We start from the raw sequence: 21819 nt of genomic DNA on the forward strand, positions 1-21819 counted from the left end.
TGAATGACTTTTCTAGAGTAGACAAATTCTTAATGACTTTTACATACTTTATAAAGTTAAGTGACAAACTTTCATATACTTTTTGTCATAGAGTTTTATAGACTTTTAAATACTTATTTTTATATTTATTTTACAAATAGCATTTATCTTTTATGTTGAATGAACTAGTCGGCATATATTGAACAAAAAATTAGGGAAAAAAACAATTGGATACAATTACATAAAAGCAAAGAATAGTTCTCCTTAACATTAGAAAATGATAAAAATGACAAAGTACATTTGAAAATGTACCATAAGGAAATAATTGGCATTCAACTAGCCATGATTCAGTTTTTAAAAAAGCTTAGCCATGCAAACATAGCATATGAGACAATCAATATAATAAAATATTTATATGCAAACATAGCTGAAGGAAGTGGATGAGAAGAGATATTCATCAACAGAAACGTGTGGATGAGAAGAGAAGAAAAACATTCAATATTTTTTTACTAACCTGAAGGAAGTGGATGACAATGGGATACCAAAGTGGAGCCCTAACCATGAAGAAAAAAGATCCATCTGCATGATGCTTGATATAACAAAGGAAAAAGGAATTGGAGACGTTTGGAGACGTTTTGGTTCTATCTTCTCAGCTTCCCAATATTTTTATAAAGTCTGGTGTAAATTAGCAAGACTTTTGGTAGTAAGAATTACCTTTAAAAGTATTGAAAAGTCATTTATTTAACAAAGTTTTTAAAAGTCATTAACATTTTGGATACCTCAAAACTTTTAAATACTCTTTAAAACTCACAATTGAATACAACTAAACTTTTAAAGACTATTTAAAAGTTACAATTGAATACCTTCAGACTTTTAAACTCATTAAAAGTCATTAAAAGTTAGAATTGAATACACCCAAAATACACTTGAAAGTGTAAAGACTAAAATACCCTTAAAAATGAATGAAAAATTAGATGATGTTAAAGTCATATGATAAATCATGGATTTTGAAAAATTAAGATACACTTTTCTTAAATTTTTCTTTAAGATGACAAATTGAAATTACGATATAAGTTCATGTGACATTTCTACAAAAATCTGTTTTTTCATAAATATCAGTTTTTATAAAAACTTTCAAAAGTAACCAAAAACTCACCTGAAAAGATTCAAATGCCCTTAGGACTAACACCCACTTTCTAAAAAGAAAAACTTTGTTCCAGACTTGCGGCAGAAGGAGAGAAAACTATGATGGGCTTAGCCGCCCTCAACTAAGTGGTTAAGGAACTAACTTTTGGAGACATGGGGAAATAAATACTCATATTTTCTGGGGAAATATAGATAAACATTGGGTATTTTATAATTGTTGGAAACTAGGTGGATTGCAAAGTCAATCTAAGAAGCTTTGCGGCAAAAACTTGTTGAGGGTGGGTTTGTAAAAGTCTGTGTGAACTGAGGATGTCATGTTGCTGCGACAAAGCTTGGTGTGGGGGACCATGGATGTATGGATTGACGATCCTCAGGTGAAGTTTTCATTACATCATAGTGAGTTAACCAGGTTTGGACTGGCCCGGTGGAGTAATCCAGATTTCAAGCTTCAACAACTCAAGGTACAGAGAAAGAGAATTGCATGTGTGAAAGTTTTTTATTCTGAGGGTAATTTGGTCTATTGAAATGGTATATGTGAAAGTTTTTATAAAAACTAATATTATGAAAATAAGAGTAAATTGTAGTGAAAATAAGATCCATATGACTATTAGATTGCCAATAAAGAGAACAAAACCGGGTTCAAGACATAATGTTTTGTGTTTTATTTTCTTCTAAATTGCTTCGGTGATTTGCTTAAGTTCTATCTTTCCTTCGAAACTCAAAATCGTGAATCGAAAACCAACCAAAACTCAAAATCTTTGAAAATAACAACCAAAAACAGGTTCAGAAACAAGATTTCAATTTCAAAATATCAATAAAATAAAAAACGAGATATGAATCCATATTGGAAGAATAGAAATTTAAAGAAATTGAAACAAAATCACTTACTTCAAAACAATGATATCCACATCACCTAAAGTAAAATCGATCCAATTACTGACCATCTTAGTACAATCTCAAATTGAAATGAAAAAATTGGGTTGGAAATCATTAAAAATTAGAATGGAATGTAAGAGATGAAGAACACAGAGAAACTGAGCTTCAAATGATGCTCATTAGATTCAATGCCAAATGAAGGGATAAACGTGATTTTGCCATCAATTTAAAATTCGAATTGGACATATGGATAGTGGTGGGTAAGGTCTGATTCGGCCTGGTTCTCACTTTAAACTGAAACAGTAAGTGGTACTACTCATCCAGTCCAATTTGATCTGGTTCAATCCGGTTATTTTCGGTTCCAACCGAGCTTTAAATTTGCATGAAAATCTGATTCCATATAATATAGGACATTGACCGTTCAGTATTTAATTGTTGTTAATTCTCTTGGTTGATGGAAAAGCCAAAATGGAAAATGCTGAAGACATATATGCAAATGTTACATGAAATAAAGAACTATAGATATGTATATATATTTGATAGAATTGCATATATGATGTATTTAAAATTCGGCAAAAAAAATTATACACTTCCTCTATGCATGTCTTTTGGTTGCAACTCGGTGGCGTTATGTGAATGGGTCAAATGTATATAGGTGATCTCAATTGGTTTTTAGATTCAAATGCGAATGAGTTGTGTGATTGTTGTGATATTACGAATATGTTTTGAATCAAATGTTAGATTCTATAGTGTCTAAGATCTTTCACTCAAATTTGAAATGCATATAACTCATACCTCACGCCATTCTTTCTAGAGTACATGGTCTCAGAACTCATTCAACAACAATAGCAATGCAAGCAAGGGACGAACGGCTTAAGACTTCTCCTCTCTCAAAAACTGTTTTAATTCTCTCTTTATAATGAGATTAGGGTTAGAGAACGTATCTAATGAGAGCAAGTTCTTAAACTTATATAGGGCTAGATCAAGTCATCTCTACTCATCACCGAGGCTTGGCTTGACTAACACTCTAGGCCCATCAAGCAACAGTTCACACAAAAGGAAGTAATTAGAACCCCTTTAATTGGCTCCAAAACTTTCATTAATTCACAAGGTTTTGAGCGGCAAAGTACAACCTAATTTAAACTCTTATCAAACCTCAATAACTCAATGACTCCTTAAATATGACCACACCTAGTGCACCAATCCAAATATGAATATAACCTCAAATGTTAATATGTTGGGTTCTTTATTGTATTATGAATATGGTTTTGAATTAGATGTTAATTGGTTTTGTAAAATGCACTCCCATCGTTGATTTTATTTCCTCAATATAGAATAGGAAACAACGAAAGCTTTGTCTGGTTCTTGATGTGTCCGCATTTGATAGTATTCTCATAAGATAATGTAACTTAAAATGTATTAAGAAACTTGGTTCTCATTTTTTTGATATTCATATGAACGTGACAAAGTGGGGATGCATAAAATTTTCTTTAGATTTTCAAAAACCTTACTTAAAAGTATGGTCTTCACAAGTGAAAACCAAGAATTAGATTGATCTCATACCCATTCATTCTCTCCTCAATTCTTGACTTCCCCTAAGTAAACATATCACACTCTTTGCAAGGAGCTTGTAGCTTAAGTGGTTAAGAGCAATGTCCTGCATCTGAGGTCCTGTGTTCGAATCCCACTTCCCGCAATATCATGTCACACTCCTCCTCTTAAATTGCGTGATACTTGGCCACTGATTTTAAGATTTGCCCCAGTAGCAGAATCTTATTCACCAATATATATATATATATATATATATATATATATACATTGGTGAATAAAGAAAGAAAATGCTTGTGAGAAAATTGGTTGAAGTCACAATTGGGGGGAGCTAGAAGAACTCAACTGATGTGATGAACTGGGGTAGTGTTCAGAAATAACAAACATCAGAATCTCATTTCATTTTTCCTGTATACAATTGGATACAATACAGAGGCTACAAGTCCCAGAAACCTCTGTCTCTCAAGCTCAAAGAAAGAGACAAAAGGAATAGATTGATCAGAAAATTTTACATTCTGATACAATTTACAATGCACTACTGCTGCTCCTGCTCACAGCTTCTTTCTATAATTTAAAGGAAATATTTAATACATCTACCTATGGCCTTGTATGTATAATTAATATATGGTAAAAAAAAAAAAAAAAAAATTGCAAAGGACAGAAGCTTTCTTCAAGGGATGAAAGTTTGTGCACACAATATAATCTACATGGCTGAAGATACAAGAAATTGGTTTCAAGTAGTCTCTTCAGCAAATACTTTATATATGAAATCACGAAAACGCCTTGAATATTGTCTTGGATCAACAGCTGAGATCGAAGTTGGGTCATATTGGATGGATTTGTATGCATGCTCCAGCTTCTTGCTAATGTCATAGTCTTGAAGTATGTCTATGATCCCAAAGAACATTATCACTTCATAAAACTCCCCTGTTGGGTCACCCACAAGCTGAAACTCACAATCACTTTTTCTCTCAGTCTTTTCAACTCTTGCCGGCATATTCAGCCCCAGTTTAATACTAGCCCACCTGCAATAGCAATATTTTTTCAAAACAAAATTTCCAGTTAAATTTATCATTTTCGGCCTCTAGCTTTGTTATAATCACATAAAAGATAAAACCAGATTACTTGGAATAACATGTTGAAATTACTTAAGCAGCAAGTAATGATTTAATTAGAGAGAGATTTCACCTCGATGGGTCTAAAAGAAGCTGATCCATGTCTGCTCTTGAAAGGCGGGGGGTTCCATCTCTCTCATTTTCAGCTGTGAGTAAGAAAACATAGCAGCATCTTGTATGGTGAGCACATTGTTAATCCAAAGTGGAGAAGAAAAACAAAAGAGAGCACATAAAAATCAATAACCAGTAGGAGTGAGGGCTCCAGAAGGAATCAGATCCCCAGCAGCTGATGTATTTCTGAAATGAAGTCCAACCAGCAGACTATAATCCATTATTCTCTCCTGTTCAAGAAACTCACAATCTCTATCAATTTGCCTGCAAAACAAGGCCAACAACGGGAAAAAAAAACAGAAAAGGAATTAATGTTTCATTGAGTTGACAAGAAGAAAACAAAAGAATGGAAAGCAAAAGAAAAGAAGAGCAATTCACCTGCAAAACTCTTGAAACCATGACTTCTGAAGCCGGAATATAAAGTTAAGATCAAGGTCTTTAAGGATAGTCATTTCATCAATCTCTGTCAAAGGCTTATCTGTTGTTCGACCAAGGGAAGACCCCTTCAAGTCAAAACGCCTATGAATCGTGTATTCAGAACAGAAAAGGTTCCCCATAATGATGAACCGCACCTGGATCATAAAATAATCATACAATTGAATGCTTAATCTATTTGAAGGATATATTAACATTAATGGCCATCTTTCTCCGAATGACAGACACATAAACTCAAACTAGTTACAGGTGGACAAATACCTTCTTTTGAATAGGTTGGCCAGTTAGTTTTACACAGTGCAGACCATAAAATTTAGTCACTAGAGTGTTCTCGTATGCCCGAACATGGTTATAATAGGCCGAAAGCATCCTCATAAGCACCTAGTTCATCATGAAACACAAATTAGCCAAGTACTTAGTTAGAACCAATGTTGATTTGTAACAGAAAATATATGAGGGGAGTAGAAATAGAGCTCACTTTTACTTCTGCCTTCTTCATAGTTTTGATCATATAGCGGTCGTCATTGGTCAAGTAAAAGAAGCTGCCACTTTTACCAGGAGAAGAGAGTTCCCGAAGAGCATCATTCCCACAGATTGATAACATGTAGTCAGCTGCATCGACCTTGAACAACTTCCTAAGAGTCCTGAAGAGAACAAATTTCACATGGTATAAGCTGTTAGAAAATGAACTAACAATGTACATCAAGCGATGATCGAGTACCAATTTAACATATCCTGTTCTTTGTCTAAATGTTAAAGAAACAAGCAACAACAATCTATGTGCATGCTCTTTATACAAGGGCAGACCTGAAGACTAAAGGGCAGTAATCCTTCCATTTAAATTCACAGGACTGGTGTGGTGGAGTATATTTGGAGCCTTCTGGAGGAAATCTTGTCCAATATTTTTCCCTGGGGTCGAAAGCCGAAGGCTTCAGGTCAAGGGATCCAGATGGACCTGGTCTTCCAACAGAATGCCTGTGCATGGAATTATTCCACATACATCAAATGACTGGCATAACACTACAGGAATCAAATCCATAACAGCATCAAACAGATTCACTGCTGTAATGATCCTTGATTCATAAATAATAATAAAAAAAGAAGGAAACAATACTACATATTTTTGTTGTGTGAAGATGGATATAATTAGTGTATCATAGAAAAAAGTTTAACCAAGATAATATGAAAAAGAAAAGAAATAGGTGAAATGAAAAGTAAAAGGAAAAAGGAATAAAATCCCAGTTAATAGTTTATCAAAACCTGATTCCTAGCTGCAAATTGAGCATGAGTTCATAATTTTTGTGCCCCTTGCTGATTGTTTCCCCTTGTCTCCTAGCCGTCTTAGATACCTTCATTGCCAGTCCCCTTTGACTCCCATCTTCCAAATGTAAACCCATCAAATCTTCAACCAATTCTCCCCCCACAGTAGAAGGCCTATGATCACCAGCATTACAAGGTGAATCATGATCACCACCATCCCACATTTGCAGCCTATCAAGTGGTCTATCCAACCCTACACTTACCCTTCCGTCCACCGACATTCTTCTTGGCTTAACACTTTCACCCTTTGCTGATCTCCACACCGCAAGCTTCTTTTGCGATGGCAAAATCGAAACCTTCTCCCCGGGACATATTTTACAATCCTTCAAGTCAACATTGTACACATCTTGAGGGTTCCATTCAAGATTGGCATCTGGAGATGACTGGGATGGATAATAAGTCCCATTTTGCTCACTTGGATCCTTACTCCAATTCCCTACATAAAGACTCCCATCAGGCCATCTGAAAGTCCCATTCCCTTTAGGCACCGAATCTTCCCAATTTCCATCATACATATTCCCATTACTCCAAATAAATGACCCCTTTCCACAAATCACTCCATTCTTCCATTCCCCAGTATAATTATCCCCATCCTTCCATTGATACCTCCCATGACCTTCTTGCAACCCGCGTCTCCATTCGCCTTCATACCAATCCCCATTTGAATAATGCTTAGTACCGTGTCCATGTTTCAAATTCATAACCCATTGTCCCTTGTAAGTGTCACCATTTGTCCCTGTATATGTACCATTTCCATCCATGTACCCACTTTTAAATTCGCCCTCATATGTAGCTCCAGAAGGCCAACTGAACCTGCCTTTCCCCATGGTTTTGCCTTTGAACCACTCTCCAACGTACATACACCCGTCGGTCCACAAGTACTTGCCTTGGCCATGAGGGAAATTTTCGCACCAAAAACCGGTGTAGTAGTCTCCATTGGGAAGAATCCTATCTGCATTATATATCATTTCTTCAGGGCCACAATCACTTTCGTCACTGCTATGATCATGATCATCCTCGTCTGCATGGTCCACTGAAATTCCAAAAATGCTATTAGCACGCTTCCTTGCAGCCTGCGTTTTGCGCACCGTAGCCTCCCATGCCTTATACACACTGCTACTGCTTTCTTTGCTCATCGCTGCACCAACTCTTTATATTTTCACGTTTCCATATGCATATATACAATCTTTCTACAATGAAATTTTGCAAAATGAACAACAACCAAAATCAAATCATTCTTGTACAAGAGAAAACATGAGTCAATGCCAGATCATGAAGAAAACGAATGAAATCGACAATGCAGCAAGAACTAATGATGAAAACAAGGAAATTTTGAATGTTTCATTCAAAGAATTTTTAATTTTTAATTTTTTGGTGATGATATTCTTTGTTTTTGTGAAGAAAGCGAAAAGAGCGATTGAAACAAAAGAGGTGCCTTTTCTTTCTGAACCAGATCAAGAAGTGTCTGTCTGAGTTTCAAAATCTTGACAAGTGGTGAACTTATTTCCCCTAAAACCAACACTAAAATCCGGCGGGGTTATCGCAAGGGAAGTAAGTAATTTGGGCAACATGGCTGCTAAAATGCATCTAAATGGTTATGTAGTTATGTTTGTTTGTCAACACAAAAATGCTTATGTTGTTATATATTTCTTTTTTCCTATCAGATTATGTTGTTTCCACAAAACCAAAATATCAGATTATGTTGTTGCGTCTAATTTTGTCGAAAATACCTTAAAATTACACACCTTTGGTTTTATTATTTTCCTTTTATATATGAAAAGAACAAAACCAAAAAAAAAGAAAAAAGAAAAAAGATTTTGTTGGTGCTTGTTGGTTGGTGGTTGCATTCAACCTCTTTTCCTAAGTTTGTTGTTGCTTTGTGGTTGAGAGAGAGTCTCGTTCATTTCCTACAAGCTCTAAGAGCCATAACAAAATTGGAGACACTGGCAGGGTCAATGTGATGGTTTCCATTCTGGCATTCTCTCGGAGTTTTCTTTTGACATATATCTGGGAAATTAAAGGGAAAGAGAAATCTAGTTTAGAATCTTAATGCTTTCAGTAATCATCGCTTTAATCCAACTTTATACAAATGTCCCCTTTTCTTGTTGCTCTAATGGCTGCCTACGTGGCCTTAAGCCAAGTTCTCCACCTTGAGTTAAACTCGAAAAGCCACCCTTAGTGTGCAAGATATTCAAACATAACATTTAAAAGTTGGATTAATTACATAATGTTGTTTTGTGTTTGATTTTGGTATCCAACTCAAATTTTCGGGTCCCGCCTCGCGCCGAGGTCAATGGTGTCAAGGATTAGGGCGCTAGACTTCCGGATCCATCTCAATCGATAGGGTCCTGGACACAGGTCTCGGGTTCGGGGTTAGTGGGTTGGAGTAGTTGGAGTTATCCCAACATTATGGGTAGCATTTTCAATGTGGCTTAAATTTACATAGAGTAATGCTTATACTTACCACATTATTATCCCACATTTCTATACTACATGATGTGGCATATCCATATCATATGTCACATCAATTAAATGAATAAAGTGTATTTTAATAAATAAAATTAGAAAAACAAAAACTAGTATTTTACATAATGTGATATATACACATCAGCTGCCACATCATGTGGTATAAAATTGTGGTATAAAAAATGTGATAAGACTAGTATTATTCATTTACATATCCTTTCACAATAGTTGAAAGAAAACATAAACAAATATTGTGACAGATGAAAAAAAGAGAAGGTATTTTGCTTAAATTAATCTGATAACCAGGCCACAAAAATTAATGACCAAAATGTTTTTAGATGCATTGTAATTTTAGAAATTTATAAGGATAAATTCGTTGAAATTAAAATTAAAATTAAAATTATTATTTTGGAATAACTGAACAAATAATTAAGCAAATACAAGAAAGGGCATGTAGTTAAGTCAAAAACTTTAGAAATAAAACATTTACTCATTTTTTAAAAGCAAGTGCAACGCAAATTCTAGACGTGCAAATTAGGGATCATGTTCTCTTACTAGATAATGTTATTGAACTGTTAATTACAACCAAACATTTACATAATCTTCTAAATGGCGATATAGTGATACAACATATCCAATTATTTGACAAGAGACCATTAGCTAAATGTGAACTGATTACATGATAATAGTGGAGGAGTCATTAATAGTGGGGGCCTTATCTAAGGCCCTTTAAATGAGGCCATATATCTTAACCGCGACTAACTAATTTGATCCAATGGTTAAAGATAGAGCCTCATTTAAGGGCCTTAGATAAGGCCCTCACTACATAATTCTACGATAGTAGAGATGCACGCTACCCTTATTTATCCATCTATATTTGATCCAATGGTTGAGATGCTATACCTCAAGTTAAGTCCACCATGCATCTAATATATATCTAAGAAGTTGCTCAAGGCTAAAAACCAAGCAACTCACATTTTTCTAGCATTGAAATTGATCGTATGTGCTTGAAAGGCCAAATACAGAGATCTTTTAAGCTATAGAGTCATATACAGAGGGAGGAAAGAAATGGAAAGACAATTACCATAATGAAAAAATCTTAGTTTTCATCTGTACCCCAAGCATCATCTTTCAACTTTTGCCTCATGACTATGCGGCTTTTTCGATCATCTTCCTGTTTCTTCAAATCCTCGGACCCAAAGGCTGTGGAAGGCAGTTTCAGTCCCATTCCATGCGCAATGAGCCTCTGGGCAGTTCTTACTGATGTCTGTGGCCTTTGCCGTGGCGGTTCCAGATCTAACAATGAATAATACAATGAAAGTATGAGTATATCATCTGGCAGCCATTACAGACAAATTTTCATTCGTATCCATTACATCTTCACAATAGAAACTTAAGCATAGAGGAGTACAAAGTACCTCAAACTGCTGAGGAAGGATATCATGAATTCAGGGGATAATGCTACCTAGTACTGTGGGAGATCACTCAATTTAAACTTGGATCCCTAATTAGTAGCAAATTCAAAATAGGACATATCTACCTACCTCGTTAATATCAAAACTCTGTTTTTATCATCATTGCTATTCTTCCTCCTTCCTCTCTCTTATTGTAGTTGCACCATTTCTATGAAATAATGGGTACCAGAGCAATGGACATTTGAATTAATTTCTTGCACACTTCATTTATGTCTATATTTTTTCTAATCTTTCTTTTCTAGAGGCAGTGGAAATATGCTCTTTGGTCCCAGTTATTCATGGATCCTCCACATTAGAACGCTAACCTAGACAGACCCCCTTTGATAGTTAAAGAGTATTAGTCGAACTCTAATGGGCAGTACCTAGAGGCTAGGGATGGAGATTAAACAGAGATATTTTAATATTTCATTTTATTTTTGCAATTATATCATATCTTAAACTTGCCAAATTTAACAGGGATTTCTACTACTTTTAGGGTATATTTTCCTATTATTATTAACGTTTCATTGGTGTCTCTATTTCCTCATTGGATTTGAGCTGCCTATTGTTCTCTCTCCTAGTATCCTTCTCCTCTTTTTCTCTTTTGAATTCTTCTATTTTCCTCAGTCCATACAGCCCTAGAGCACTACCTCAACCTTTGTAGCCTTTTGAGTCTGTTTATGTACTGATGATCTCATTCATGCTCTAATTTTTTAAATTTCTTAGTTCACACAAGAAAGATTAGATGAAACTGGGTCTAAACTGCTGAAGGAGATTGTTTCTTAAACAGGAGACATTTCATTAGCAACCTCCTCTCTTATTAGCTACTTGCGAGCACCCACTGTTCAATTCTTGATTATCTACATGACTACAATACGTAGATGAAGTAAGGTATCCAATACTACTGCTCCCCATACTCCTCAGTCACAGCAAAAATATGTAACAATTTGGGTCAACCGTCTTGTACCATTCATGTGACCTAAAATGCACTAAGCCTTTCAGGTCATGTCAAGCAACCAAAGTGGAAGAAAAACTTATTTGCTTATTTTACCTTTGGGTGAAATTGATATTATAGGGTAAAATTCTTTGGCTAATTGTACAAAATTTTAAACACTAGTTCATAGAGATGGAGGAAGAACATATTTGAATCTCTCCTATTCAATTTCTGTCCGACCAGGCAAACAGCATTTCCAGATGTGGAGAACCAACGCTATTGGGCTCTGTGGCTGTATGTTGCATGAGAATATTGAAGAGTACAAGGTAAAAAATACATGTTTCTTATTTTACCTTTGGGTGAAATTGAACTCAAAAGGGTATCATTCTCATCAAGCACTCGCACTTTCATTGCACATCGAATGCAATTACGAGCTTCAAGTGCTGCATCAAATATTAGAGATCGTCAATTGATTAAAATGATTCTGAAGCGGAAACTCAAATCAATACAATGAATCACAATTATGATTAAATAAGATCAGAAACTAAGGCTTGAAAGGCAGCTCCACTGCTAAACAAAAAAAGGAACTCCCAGTCTACAGCAACCTACTAGGAACAAAATGACAAACTGAGGAGTAATTAACTGCCGTCTTTTTTTCTTTCTAACTTTCTAACTTTACTTTAAACTTTTTAGCTTAGTGTGGCCTTCTCCCTTTATATAGATATAGATAGACTGCTAATTATCTATATACTTACTTTTAGTTATTACATCGGCTTGCGAGACATAGAATACCTCCCCTCAATGCCCCGCTTTGAAAAATGATTCTAACAGTTTAGTAATTGCATTTTACAACTCTATATCACCCTGTAGCTCAAATTTCCAACAGTAAGGAACATCTTGAGCATTTTTTGAAGGATTCTAGACCTGTTGCCATGGTATGTTTTACCATGTGCATGACTGACTGCAAGTGGTGTCAACAAATTCATAATTTTTTTATTCCAAGAAAATAAAAATATGATATATTATATAAATATAATAAAAAATAATTTTTTATTTATTTTTGAAAAGGAAACAAATTTTTTTGCAATAAACAATAAAAATACAGAGATGGCCAAGGTGGAATCAAACCACACACAGCCATGCCGCTCGAATGGTAAACACTCTGCCTAAATCTAGGGGTTTTAAGGTTCTTACTTAGCCAAAAACAACAAAACAAAGTGATCGGTTGTCCATTAAGTACAATCTACAACTGTTTTTGGGCAGCCATGATATATCATCCTAATAGGGCATGAGCAGCATAAATGAATAACAACTCTAGCATGTCAAATGACATGTAATTTGGAAAAAGTTATCTAAATTTAATTAATCTCATATATTCCAAAATGATTAGGTTGAAAAACTGAGTAAATATGTTACCAATTGATGGTGTTTGGAAAACTGCTAGTGCAACCGTATCATTGACCCAGCGAATAACAACTCCACGATCTCCAAAGTCCTGAAAAAGCTTCTCCAACTCTATTGTCGTAGTACTTGGTGGAAAGTCAGCCAGAACAAGAACATGTTGTGTACCAAATTTTGCTGAATTCACAACAACAAATCCTTAGATCCCGTATGCTGCCTGAGATAAAATTCAAACCTAAAGACTGGAAACATCTAGATGCTATTTGACAATGCTTAAAAATAAAAAATAGCAAGATCTTCTAACAAACTAATTTAATTGAGAAGTTATTTCATGTTCAGCCAATGTGCAGACTTTTGTATGGAATCAACATTTTCTTTCCTGGGTCAAAAGCATTAACAGTTTGAAAGCCAAGAAACATCTAAGTACGTTTTACTATATGGAGAATCTATATATGACTATACAAACCAAGCATATTGACAGCATCGAACTTCAAACATGGAAAAGATAAAACTTACAATTTCTTATTTTTGGATCTCCCTCTAAATTATGGCACACATCTTCATCCTCTCGCGTATCAATAATTAACTTATCAGGTATTTGATCACTGTAAAGTTCATCTTTCTTATATGAAAATGTTCCTCTTCCACGTCGCTTAGGGGTTTGACCTTTGGTATCTTCCAAAGAAAGTTTCGATACTTCAGGCAAGACTTGTGAGGAGAGTAATTCATCAGGTTCGCGGTCTGCAATAGCTTCCCAATCTGTATTTATAACAAGTATATCATAATTATGCTATAATAACTTGGAAATAGGAAGAAGCAATATGCACTACAATCATAAGCAATGCTAGCCACTGATATAAAACAGGCCTTCTTCTATTGACATGTCCGCCTGCAGCGGCAGCTGTGTCTCGCCATCTCTTGTCAGATCAGTGGCTTCCCTTGAGAAATCACTCATGTCTCCTGCCATGAGAATGAATAAATAATATTACTAAATCATCTAAATGCAAATTTCACCATCTCCATTTATTGCTAACATTTCTACTCATGTGCAGATGTCGTTATGGTAGTGATAAATTTTATAAACATAAGACAGAGGTTTAGTTTCATTCACTAATAGTAGATCAAGTAACGCACATAACACAGAGTTGAGGATACAATAATTGAAAGCCCAAATGTAGCAATTAGCTTCATATCACTGATCTGGTAGAGCTCTGTTATGGGTTACAACCACCAGCACAAAATAGTTCTCTATACTACGGATTTAAAGGAAAAATGAAAATTGCAATTAAGAAACATAATCAAACAAATCAAAATTAACAACCCTATCAGAAATAAAACCCAACACAAGAAAGTAACAGAAACCTAAAAGTAACTAAGAGGATTGAAGAGAAGAATTAAAAGAAAATTCTACCTTTTTGCACAGAAGGATGCTCACACAGACGAAAAAACACAAATGCAACCTAAAAGAAATAGAAAATTAACATGCAGGCTGATAAAACAAAATATAAAAAAAGAAACAAGAGTCGATCAAAATTTCATAAATCACACACCAACAAAAGAAAAATGAAAAGAAAAAAAAAACCCCCCACAATTTTTTAATCTGAGGGCGACCAGAAAGATCAACCCAAAAGTGGGACTAAAATCAAATGAATGTAGTCGGAAATTCAAAGAGAAACTAAAAATTTGAGAAAATTGAAAACAATATTACCTGTGCAGATGGTTTCGCTTGAGACTGAATGACGGTGTTTAGGGTTTGAATGTATCACTGAAGAAGGGATTTGGGAGTTTTGGTATGGTCGAAGAGAGAGAGAGACGCTGGAGAGGGAAAGGAAGACAGAAGTCGACGGTGGCGGAACGACAGAAAGAGCAGCTATAGAGAACGAGTAAGTTGCAGAGTTCCAGTGGTTTTCCGACCGTAATTATCAATTGGAAGTGCTTGTTAGAGAAGCAACTATAGATAACGCTTTAGGCATTGAAATTTTTTGGGTGCTGTTAAGTGAATCTCAAAATTAACTGAAGTCGCGTTTGGAATTTGGATGAGGTATTTTGAAATGAGGGGATTTCAAGTAATGGGATTAACAAAGTTTTTTGTTTGGTTAATTATTCTCGTTTGGGAGTGATTCTAGATAAGCCAGAATCACTTCTAGGGAGAACCACCTCTCATGTGATTCTCCATATAATCACTTTAAATGATTTTAAGTGATTATTAGCAGAAGACCTCCCATGTGCTTCTCATAAAATCACTTAAAACTGCTTAAGGTGATTATTTGGAGAAGTAATTCTCCATAGAAGTACTTTTTGGTCTATCTAGAATCACTCCCAAACAAGCGTTGGTGGGATTTCATTGGGTAATTTTTTTATAAATATGTTTCTTCTTTTTTTTTTTTTTGCTGTTTAGCTAAAAAATCTAAACTGTAATCACAACTAAATAAATAATAAAATCTAAATAATCTGAAAATACCACAACTATTTCTGTGTTAGATCTATAATGGGCCCCACAACTATTTCTTTTCTTCTTCTCTACTCTCTAGTTCGTGAGAAATTATACAATACTACTGTAGCACCAGCTGGCATTGCTAATTGGTACTACGGTCCAATAAAATTCGGACATGTGTACAACTTATACACATTAGCAACCAACTTAATGTATTGCCGTTAACATCCCGTAACCACTGGAAAGTAAAAACACTCGTTAACCACCATTGTTGCAAATGAGAAATACTCGACACTACTACTTTCTTTGGGGCAGCGCCACCTGAGAGTGACGACGTCCCTATGGTGGCTTTAACCAATGCCCAAACTCGTCGTTGCCCATCAAAGACTCACCGCCAAAAAGAAAAAGAAAGAACCATCGCAGACTTGGGAGTTTATCAAGTCACTTGCCCTATTCCTTATCGATTTTGGGCCTCAATTCAAAAGGTTAGGATAGGTTCCATCGGCCTCCGCTATCATCTCTGATAAGCTCTCACTAATTTAATTTTTTTTCCATATTCTCCCATGAGCGGTGGTTGACAAATTAAAAAACAACAGTGGGGTTGGCTACAATTATATATTGCGATGGCATATTTCCCATGAAAATTGACGGCTTGTTGGTGGTGAGGTACCCAACCAACCCCTTGTGCCTCTCACTGGCCATGAATCAGTGCCTGAAGCTTATTTATTTGGGGTTATGACCCAAAGTCAAATAATAAAATTGCACACAAATTTGTCGATCTAAGACTGAAGCACTGAAGCAATTATGATCTAAAGCCACCGTCGGATGACTTCAAGCTTTTGGCAAGGCCGTCACAGAGTCTTAAGGTTGGTAATTAATCTTTGTGGTTTTTTTTTTTTTGGGTCTGATAACCTCTGTTTGGTTAACGTTGATGCTAACGACGGTTTTGTTGATGTGTATAAGTTGTACAGATGTCCGAATTTTGTTGGACTATAGTACCAATTAGCAATGCCAGCTGGTGCTACAGTAGTATTGTATAATTTCTCATGGTTCGTATGGCTTTTCAAATCCTCAAATGCAATCCTTTCCCAACTACATAATTCAACCCCTCTCCATCTCCCACTTCTTCCCTTCCCCACCATCCGTTCAAACTCCATCATAGACCAACCCCTAATCTTAGACGATGCAGAGTTCTTATGCTGGATTTTGGAGTAGCGCCTAAAATACCACAGAATTTCAGAAGTTCCATTTTAAAACTTGCCAAACGGGGTAATTGAAGATTGGGATTTGTAAATCCCACATAATCCCAAGTTCCTTGTCTAAATCCCTCATCCAAACACAACCCTAAGGTTTTTGAAAGTAGGGTTTTTCGCTTATGTTTGATTATGGTTGAGTATGGTGGGTATGATGTATTTATTAAAATTACATTTGTTTTATAATTCAATATATATTTTTTGGTCATTTTATATTAAAGTAAATTAGTAACTCAATAAATAGTTTGGTAGTAGATATACTCAAGTTGTGTTTGGATGAAGGAATTAGATGTGGAACTTGGGATTATGTGGGATTTACAAATCCCAATCTTCAATTACCCTGTTTGGCTTGTTTTAAAATGGAACTTATGAAACTATGCGGGATTTTGGGAAGGAACTTGGAACACCCAAAGTCCCATTTCCAAATTGTGAGAATCTGTATTCTTAAAAGTTTTTAAAAAGAAGATTAAACATTTATATATATATATATATATATATATGTATCGTTTTACGTCTACAGTACTATTCTAATAATTATTTGTATTTAGTAAATATATATATGTTCATTTGAATAACTATAAATTATATATTTATTATTTGTTTTTCTCTAAATGGGTAACCTTAGATATTTCTTGGGTATTTAATTGTATTTATTTATAATAATATTCAATTCTTAGAATTGTGTTATTTACCTTCTATGTGTTAAGTAGCTAAAGTCTAATAGTAGTTTTAATTTATGGTCTTATTAGAATTGGGCACTAGGAAACTTAATCACTTCATCTCTTGCATGCAACACCTCTTGCTATTAATTGTTGTAGTTGGCAACCTTATATTCTTTGCATACTAATTAATCAACGTGGAAGATATTTACACTTACTTGCAGCACACTAAGGCTTACATGTGTCATTGTGACTAAGCAATATTACCATGAGCTGTTGTAATTGTAGAAATAGTTATCTATACTTGAAGTAAATCAACATGTAGCCAATGAAAGCATAGGATTGTTGCCGCCTCTTCTTACTATAAATAGGACCTTCATTACTTGATTTCATGCATGGTTGTGCATGAGAAGAGAGAAAAAAAAACGAAAGACGAGAAAGTGAGAGAGAAAAGAAGATAGAGTGGGAGATTGAGTTTGTGAATGCAGTGGAAAATTGGGAAACACATTACATTTCTAGCAAAAGCTTTGGTGTAAAGGTAGGGGTTTCTTGTGGGCCTTTTACAGAGATTGATTTAATTAAATTTTGTGAGCATTATTTTATGTATGGTATTACAGTTTGATTGACGTTTCTTGTATTAGGTGTTTACATATTCTTTAACTATTTGAACAATGTTGACATAATTATATATACATTGGTGATATTTAAAATGGTTACATTGTTGTGAGATATATAGAATATGTGAAAGGCATAACTACATCATGTAATGAAAATTGGTTGGAATTGTTGGATTGAGAAAATAATGAAAAAAGAGGGTAATGGAAATAATTTTTTGTTTAGTTGAGTCTAACTCTTGGCAGGTATTAGATCTCAGGGATCCCATAGTGCACATGGTTTTTATTGGGTGATACGGGGCTGGTGACAGGGAGTTAGACAAGATGACTAACAAAATGGGATTTATTGGATGATTGAGATGGGGGTTAGTTCATATAAATGGGTATTCGAGACCAAGTGGTATAAGCATGGTATGGGACATGTAGGTATGCTTGTCCAGTTATATGAATTAACGGGATTCAAAAGAAGAGCATTCATGCATTAATTATTAATAATAATGTGATATTTGGCTGTGTGATTGTATGTTACTTAATTTAGTTATATCAATTTCCTGTAAAAAGATTTATGTCTCTACTAAGCTGTGGTTTCGCTCACCCTCTAATATATGTTGCAGGTACCGAACCTGAACTCTAGAGCTTGTGACGATTTTGGCATATCTAGAGAGTGTATTGTGTACATAGCTTGTGGATGAATAATGAGCTACTCTTTTAGTGAATTCTCAAATAGTTCTAACTTGTAAAATAATGTTTTTCTATATATATTATTTTTAGATTTCATATGTTGTCGTTTCCGCTGAATATTCTATGTGAAATATTTATTTGAGGACAAACTACAGTAAACCCCCCAACCTATAGGGTCATTTACGAGTTCATACCCGATTTTGGGGACATTTACGAGTACATACTCAATGTCGCAGAAAACCTATAATTGCCCCCTCCGTTAGCCAAACCGTTAATGAATCTGTTAATGAGGTGTATTTACAAGTGGACAAATAAATACTAAAAAAATTCTATATTATTTAAAAATAATTATAAACAAGTAAATAATATTATTCAATTAAATTAAAAATCAAAAATCAAAAGAAAACAATTTTTCTTTGTCTCTTTCTCTTCCTAGCCCCCCCTCACCCCACCCAAATTGATTGCCTCTTCCCACACCCCCACCGACCCACCCTTCCTCCGTTGCACACCGCCTTCAAAGTCATCGCCACTGACCTCGTTGTCGTTGGATAGAACCAAGGGCAAGATCTCTATCTTCATCAACTGCCTCTTCCTCTTGCTTCCCTCGGAGACCTTATGATCGCCAACTTCCAAAGGGATCAAGTTGCAATCCTTAAAAAACTCAGACTTCGTTTTGGTGCTTCTGAGAAACCATGGATTCTCTCAAACCCAGATCTCATGGGATCAAGTTGTAGTCCCTAGAAAATGCAAACTCCATTTTGGGGCTTCTGAGAAACCATGGATCCTCTCAAACCCATATTTCAAAGTTTTGCAAAACTCGCCTAGAAAGTAATGGGTTTTAATGGGTTGCCCTTCTTTTCTTGCTTTCTAGCTTTGTTTGGATGCTGAGAAAGTAGATTTGAGTGTATGTTTTGGTTGAATGAAACAGAACAAATGGTTTTTCTTTAAAATTGTGATGAAATCCAGTCATTTGCACTTTGTGATGTGTTTTGTATACTCATTCAAATGCTTCATTTTGGATATGGGTAGTGGAATTAGACCGAGCTGAACTTGGGGTTTCATCTTTTTGGAAGAATCAAATAGGTTCTGAGTGTTAGATTCACGAACTTTGGTTTGCACAATAACGAAACAGAGGGATTATAAGCAATTGGGCAAGATGATGGCTGCGACAGAGAGGGGGGTGGGGTAGAGACGGAGAGGGGGCTGGGAAGGGGTGGGCAAGGTCATCAAGGTGGTTGGCTGGGTTGGAGAAGAGAGATGAGAAGAGATGGAGAGTAAAGGGTGGAGAGCGAGGGCAGAGGGGGAGAGAGACGGAGTAAGGAAGGGGGATGAAAAGTTGCAGAAAAAAATGGAATTTTTATTTAAAAATATTTAATTATTTTTTATCCACGTGTCATAATGTGATTGGATATGTGGGCTCTACCTATCTTCCACGTCACACTTAACAGAATTTATAACGGCAGGGACCATTGGTGATAAAAAGCCCAAACGTTAAGGACTATTAGTGTTACAAAAAAACCTCAAGGACCATTTGTGATAATTTCGTAAACATGAAAGACCATTTGTGATAAAAAGCCTTTCATTTTTAATGATTTTAATATTATTTAAAAATTATTTTTAACATGTATATAATTTTTTATTATTTATTTGTCCACCTGTAAGTCCACGTCAATTAAAAAATAGGTCTCATAAATGCCACATAGGCAGATAACGGATTTTCTGACTATCTCGCTAACGGAGGGGGCAAATTGTAGGTTTTTAGCGACGTTGAGTATGTATTCGTAAATATCTCCAAAATTGGGTATAAACTCGTAAATGACCAGGTTGGGGGGTTTACTGTAGTTTGTCCTTTATTTTATTTATTTAAATATTTCTTCACATTTTAGTTATAGTTTTTATTAAATTCTATAATTGAGGTGTGAATCATGTCTTAACCCATGGTTATGTAAATACGTGGATTGGGACGTGACACAAATTCCACCTACTTAGGCGTTACTCCAAAATCCAGTGTAGGAGCTCTCTCAGACGTCCCTCCCCCAACCCCACAATTTCTCTCTCTCTCTCTCTCTCTCCCCTTCACCGACTCAGAAGACCTCCCTCTCCCTTTTTCTTCAGGTCGTAGATTGATTTTGAAGGCTCTAGATCATCTTGATTTTTATGGATTCTGCGAGGTGCTCGACCTCCATTACTTCATTGCCTTCCTCCTCGCACCAAAATCATTGCCGATGTCGACTACGCTGTCACCATCGGATCTGACCTCTACATCATATGAGATTAGGGGTTGGTCTATGATGGAGTTTGATTAGACGGTGGGAACGAGGAGAAGTGGGAGACAAAGAGGGGTTGAGTTATGTAGTTGGGAAAAGATTGCATTTGAGGATTTGAAAAGCCATATGAACTAGATAGTTAGGATTGAAAGGCATGAAAAGTTAAGATTTTGAGAAATGCATAGAGGGGTAGTGGCATGGGGTGTTTTTGGTGTTCTTGTGTTTGTTAAATGTTGACTTGCATATATGTGAATGTCATGAGGTTAGTGAGTCATGTCATGTAAAAATCTATGAGTTTCTTATAAATATGTGTATTTTGAGTGATGAGAATATTGAGACGTTCTTGAAGTCATGAAGAACATTGTTGATGTTCTTGGAAAATATCATAACTTGTTTTTCATTCTTACTTTTTGATCCAAAATTCAATGTTGTTTTGATTTGTGACTTGTTAGTGATGGGACGCAAAAGGGCAAAAGTGCGTGTCGAAGAACCCTTTATACACGCCTAAGAGGACGACACATGGACCACATCGCCCTCGGCTAGCCCAACACTTGAGTGTTTACCTAGAAGCCCACATGTTGTTCACTTGCAAGGACCAATCAATCCATGAATATTCCAATGACACCCAATTCCCCAATAAGGAGAGATACACGTCAGTCCGACTGACTAACCACCCAGAAGGTGCCATGTCATTAACTAACCTACAGTCTCACATTGAAACAACACAAAAGGGAAGTCGACTCCCCTAGTATAAAAAAACAAGCGTACTTTTTCACCTAAAATGTAATATGCACTTCCTCCATGCTTAAGTATCGGAGACCGAGAGTGCCCACTCTCACTTTTCAGTGACCATTCCTTGTATTCTTACAGGGATTGACAACTGGAGTTTCATCCTTACTTGGACACTCCAAGTATATTTAGAATGCATAACACCTTTGTCAGCTAAAGAACACCCTCAAGGAACCTTTGTCAGATATGGAAAGAGAGGGCTGACTGAGTCTTACGTTCTAATTAGTTGCGCAACTTTCACGCATCAGCAAAATGTTTTTTCAAAAACAAAAACCAAAAACACATTCTAACAGGATAAGTTAGAAAAAGTATGCATAATTGATATATTAATGCATGA

At 35.6% G+C, this 21819-nt stretch overlaps 2 protein-coding genes across 3 annotated transcripts; both read right to left on the minus strand.

Annotated features, from left to right (window-relative positions):
• Positions 1–3935: 3935 nt before the first annotated feature.
• On the minus strand, positions 3936–9815 carry PIP5K5 (phosphatidylinositol- 4-phosphate 5-kinase 5). Its single transcript, XM_008244901.3, has 8 exons — positions 6471–9815; positions 6018–6185; positions 5689–5854; positions 5472–5591; positions 5154–5347; positions 4909–5039; positions 4738–4810; positions 3936–4574 (listed from the first exon to the last, which is right to left on the minus strand). The coding sequence occupies exons 1-8, from the start codon at positions 7664–7666 to the stop codon at positions 4283–4285; spliced, it is 2340 nt and encodes a 779-aa protein (XP_008243123.2). The 5' UTR covers positions 7667–9815; the 3' UTR covers positions 3936–4282.
• A 137-nt stretch (positions 9816–9952) lies between these two features.
• LOC103341388 (coiled-coil protein) lies at positions 9953–14833 on the minus strand. 2 transcript variants are annotated; one of them, XM_089043453.1, is made up of 7 exons: positions 14494–14833; positions 14197–14245; positions 13653–13745; positions 13302–13544; positions 12801–12962; positions 11738–11827; positions 9953–10292 (listed from the first exon to the last, which is right to left on the minus strand). In XM_089043453.1, the coding sequence occupies exons 3-7, from the start codon at positions 13738–13740 to the stop codon at positions 10096–10098; spliced, it is 780 nt and encodes a 259-aa protein (XP_088899579.1). In that variant the 5' UTR covers positions 13741–13745; positions 14197–14245; positions 14494–14833; the 3' UTR covers positions 9953–10095. The 2 variants fall into 2 exon arrangements, with proteins under 2 accessions (XP_088899579.1, XP_008243122.2); XM_008244900.3 differs by lacking the exon at positions 14197–14245 and having other exon boundaries at positions 14494–14832.
• Positions 14834–21819: the final 6986 nt, after the last annotated feature.

Source organism: Prunus mume, linkage group LG8, assembly GCF_029339155.1.
Source record: "Prunus mume cultivar Tortuosa linkage group LG8, ASM2933915v1, whole genome shotgun sequence".
NCBI classification, from domain to species: domain Eukaryota; kingdom Viridiplantae; phylum Streptophyta; class Magnoliopsida; order Rosales; family Rosaceae; genus Prunus; species Prunus mume.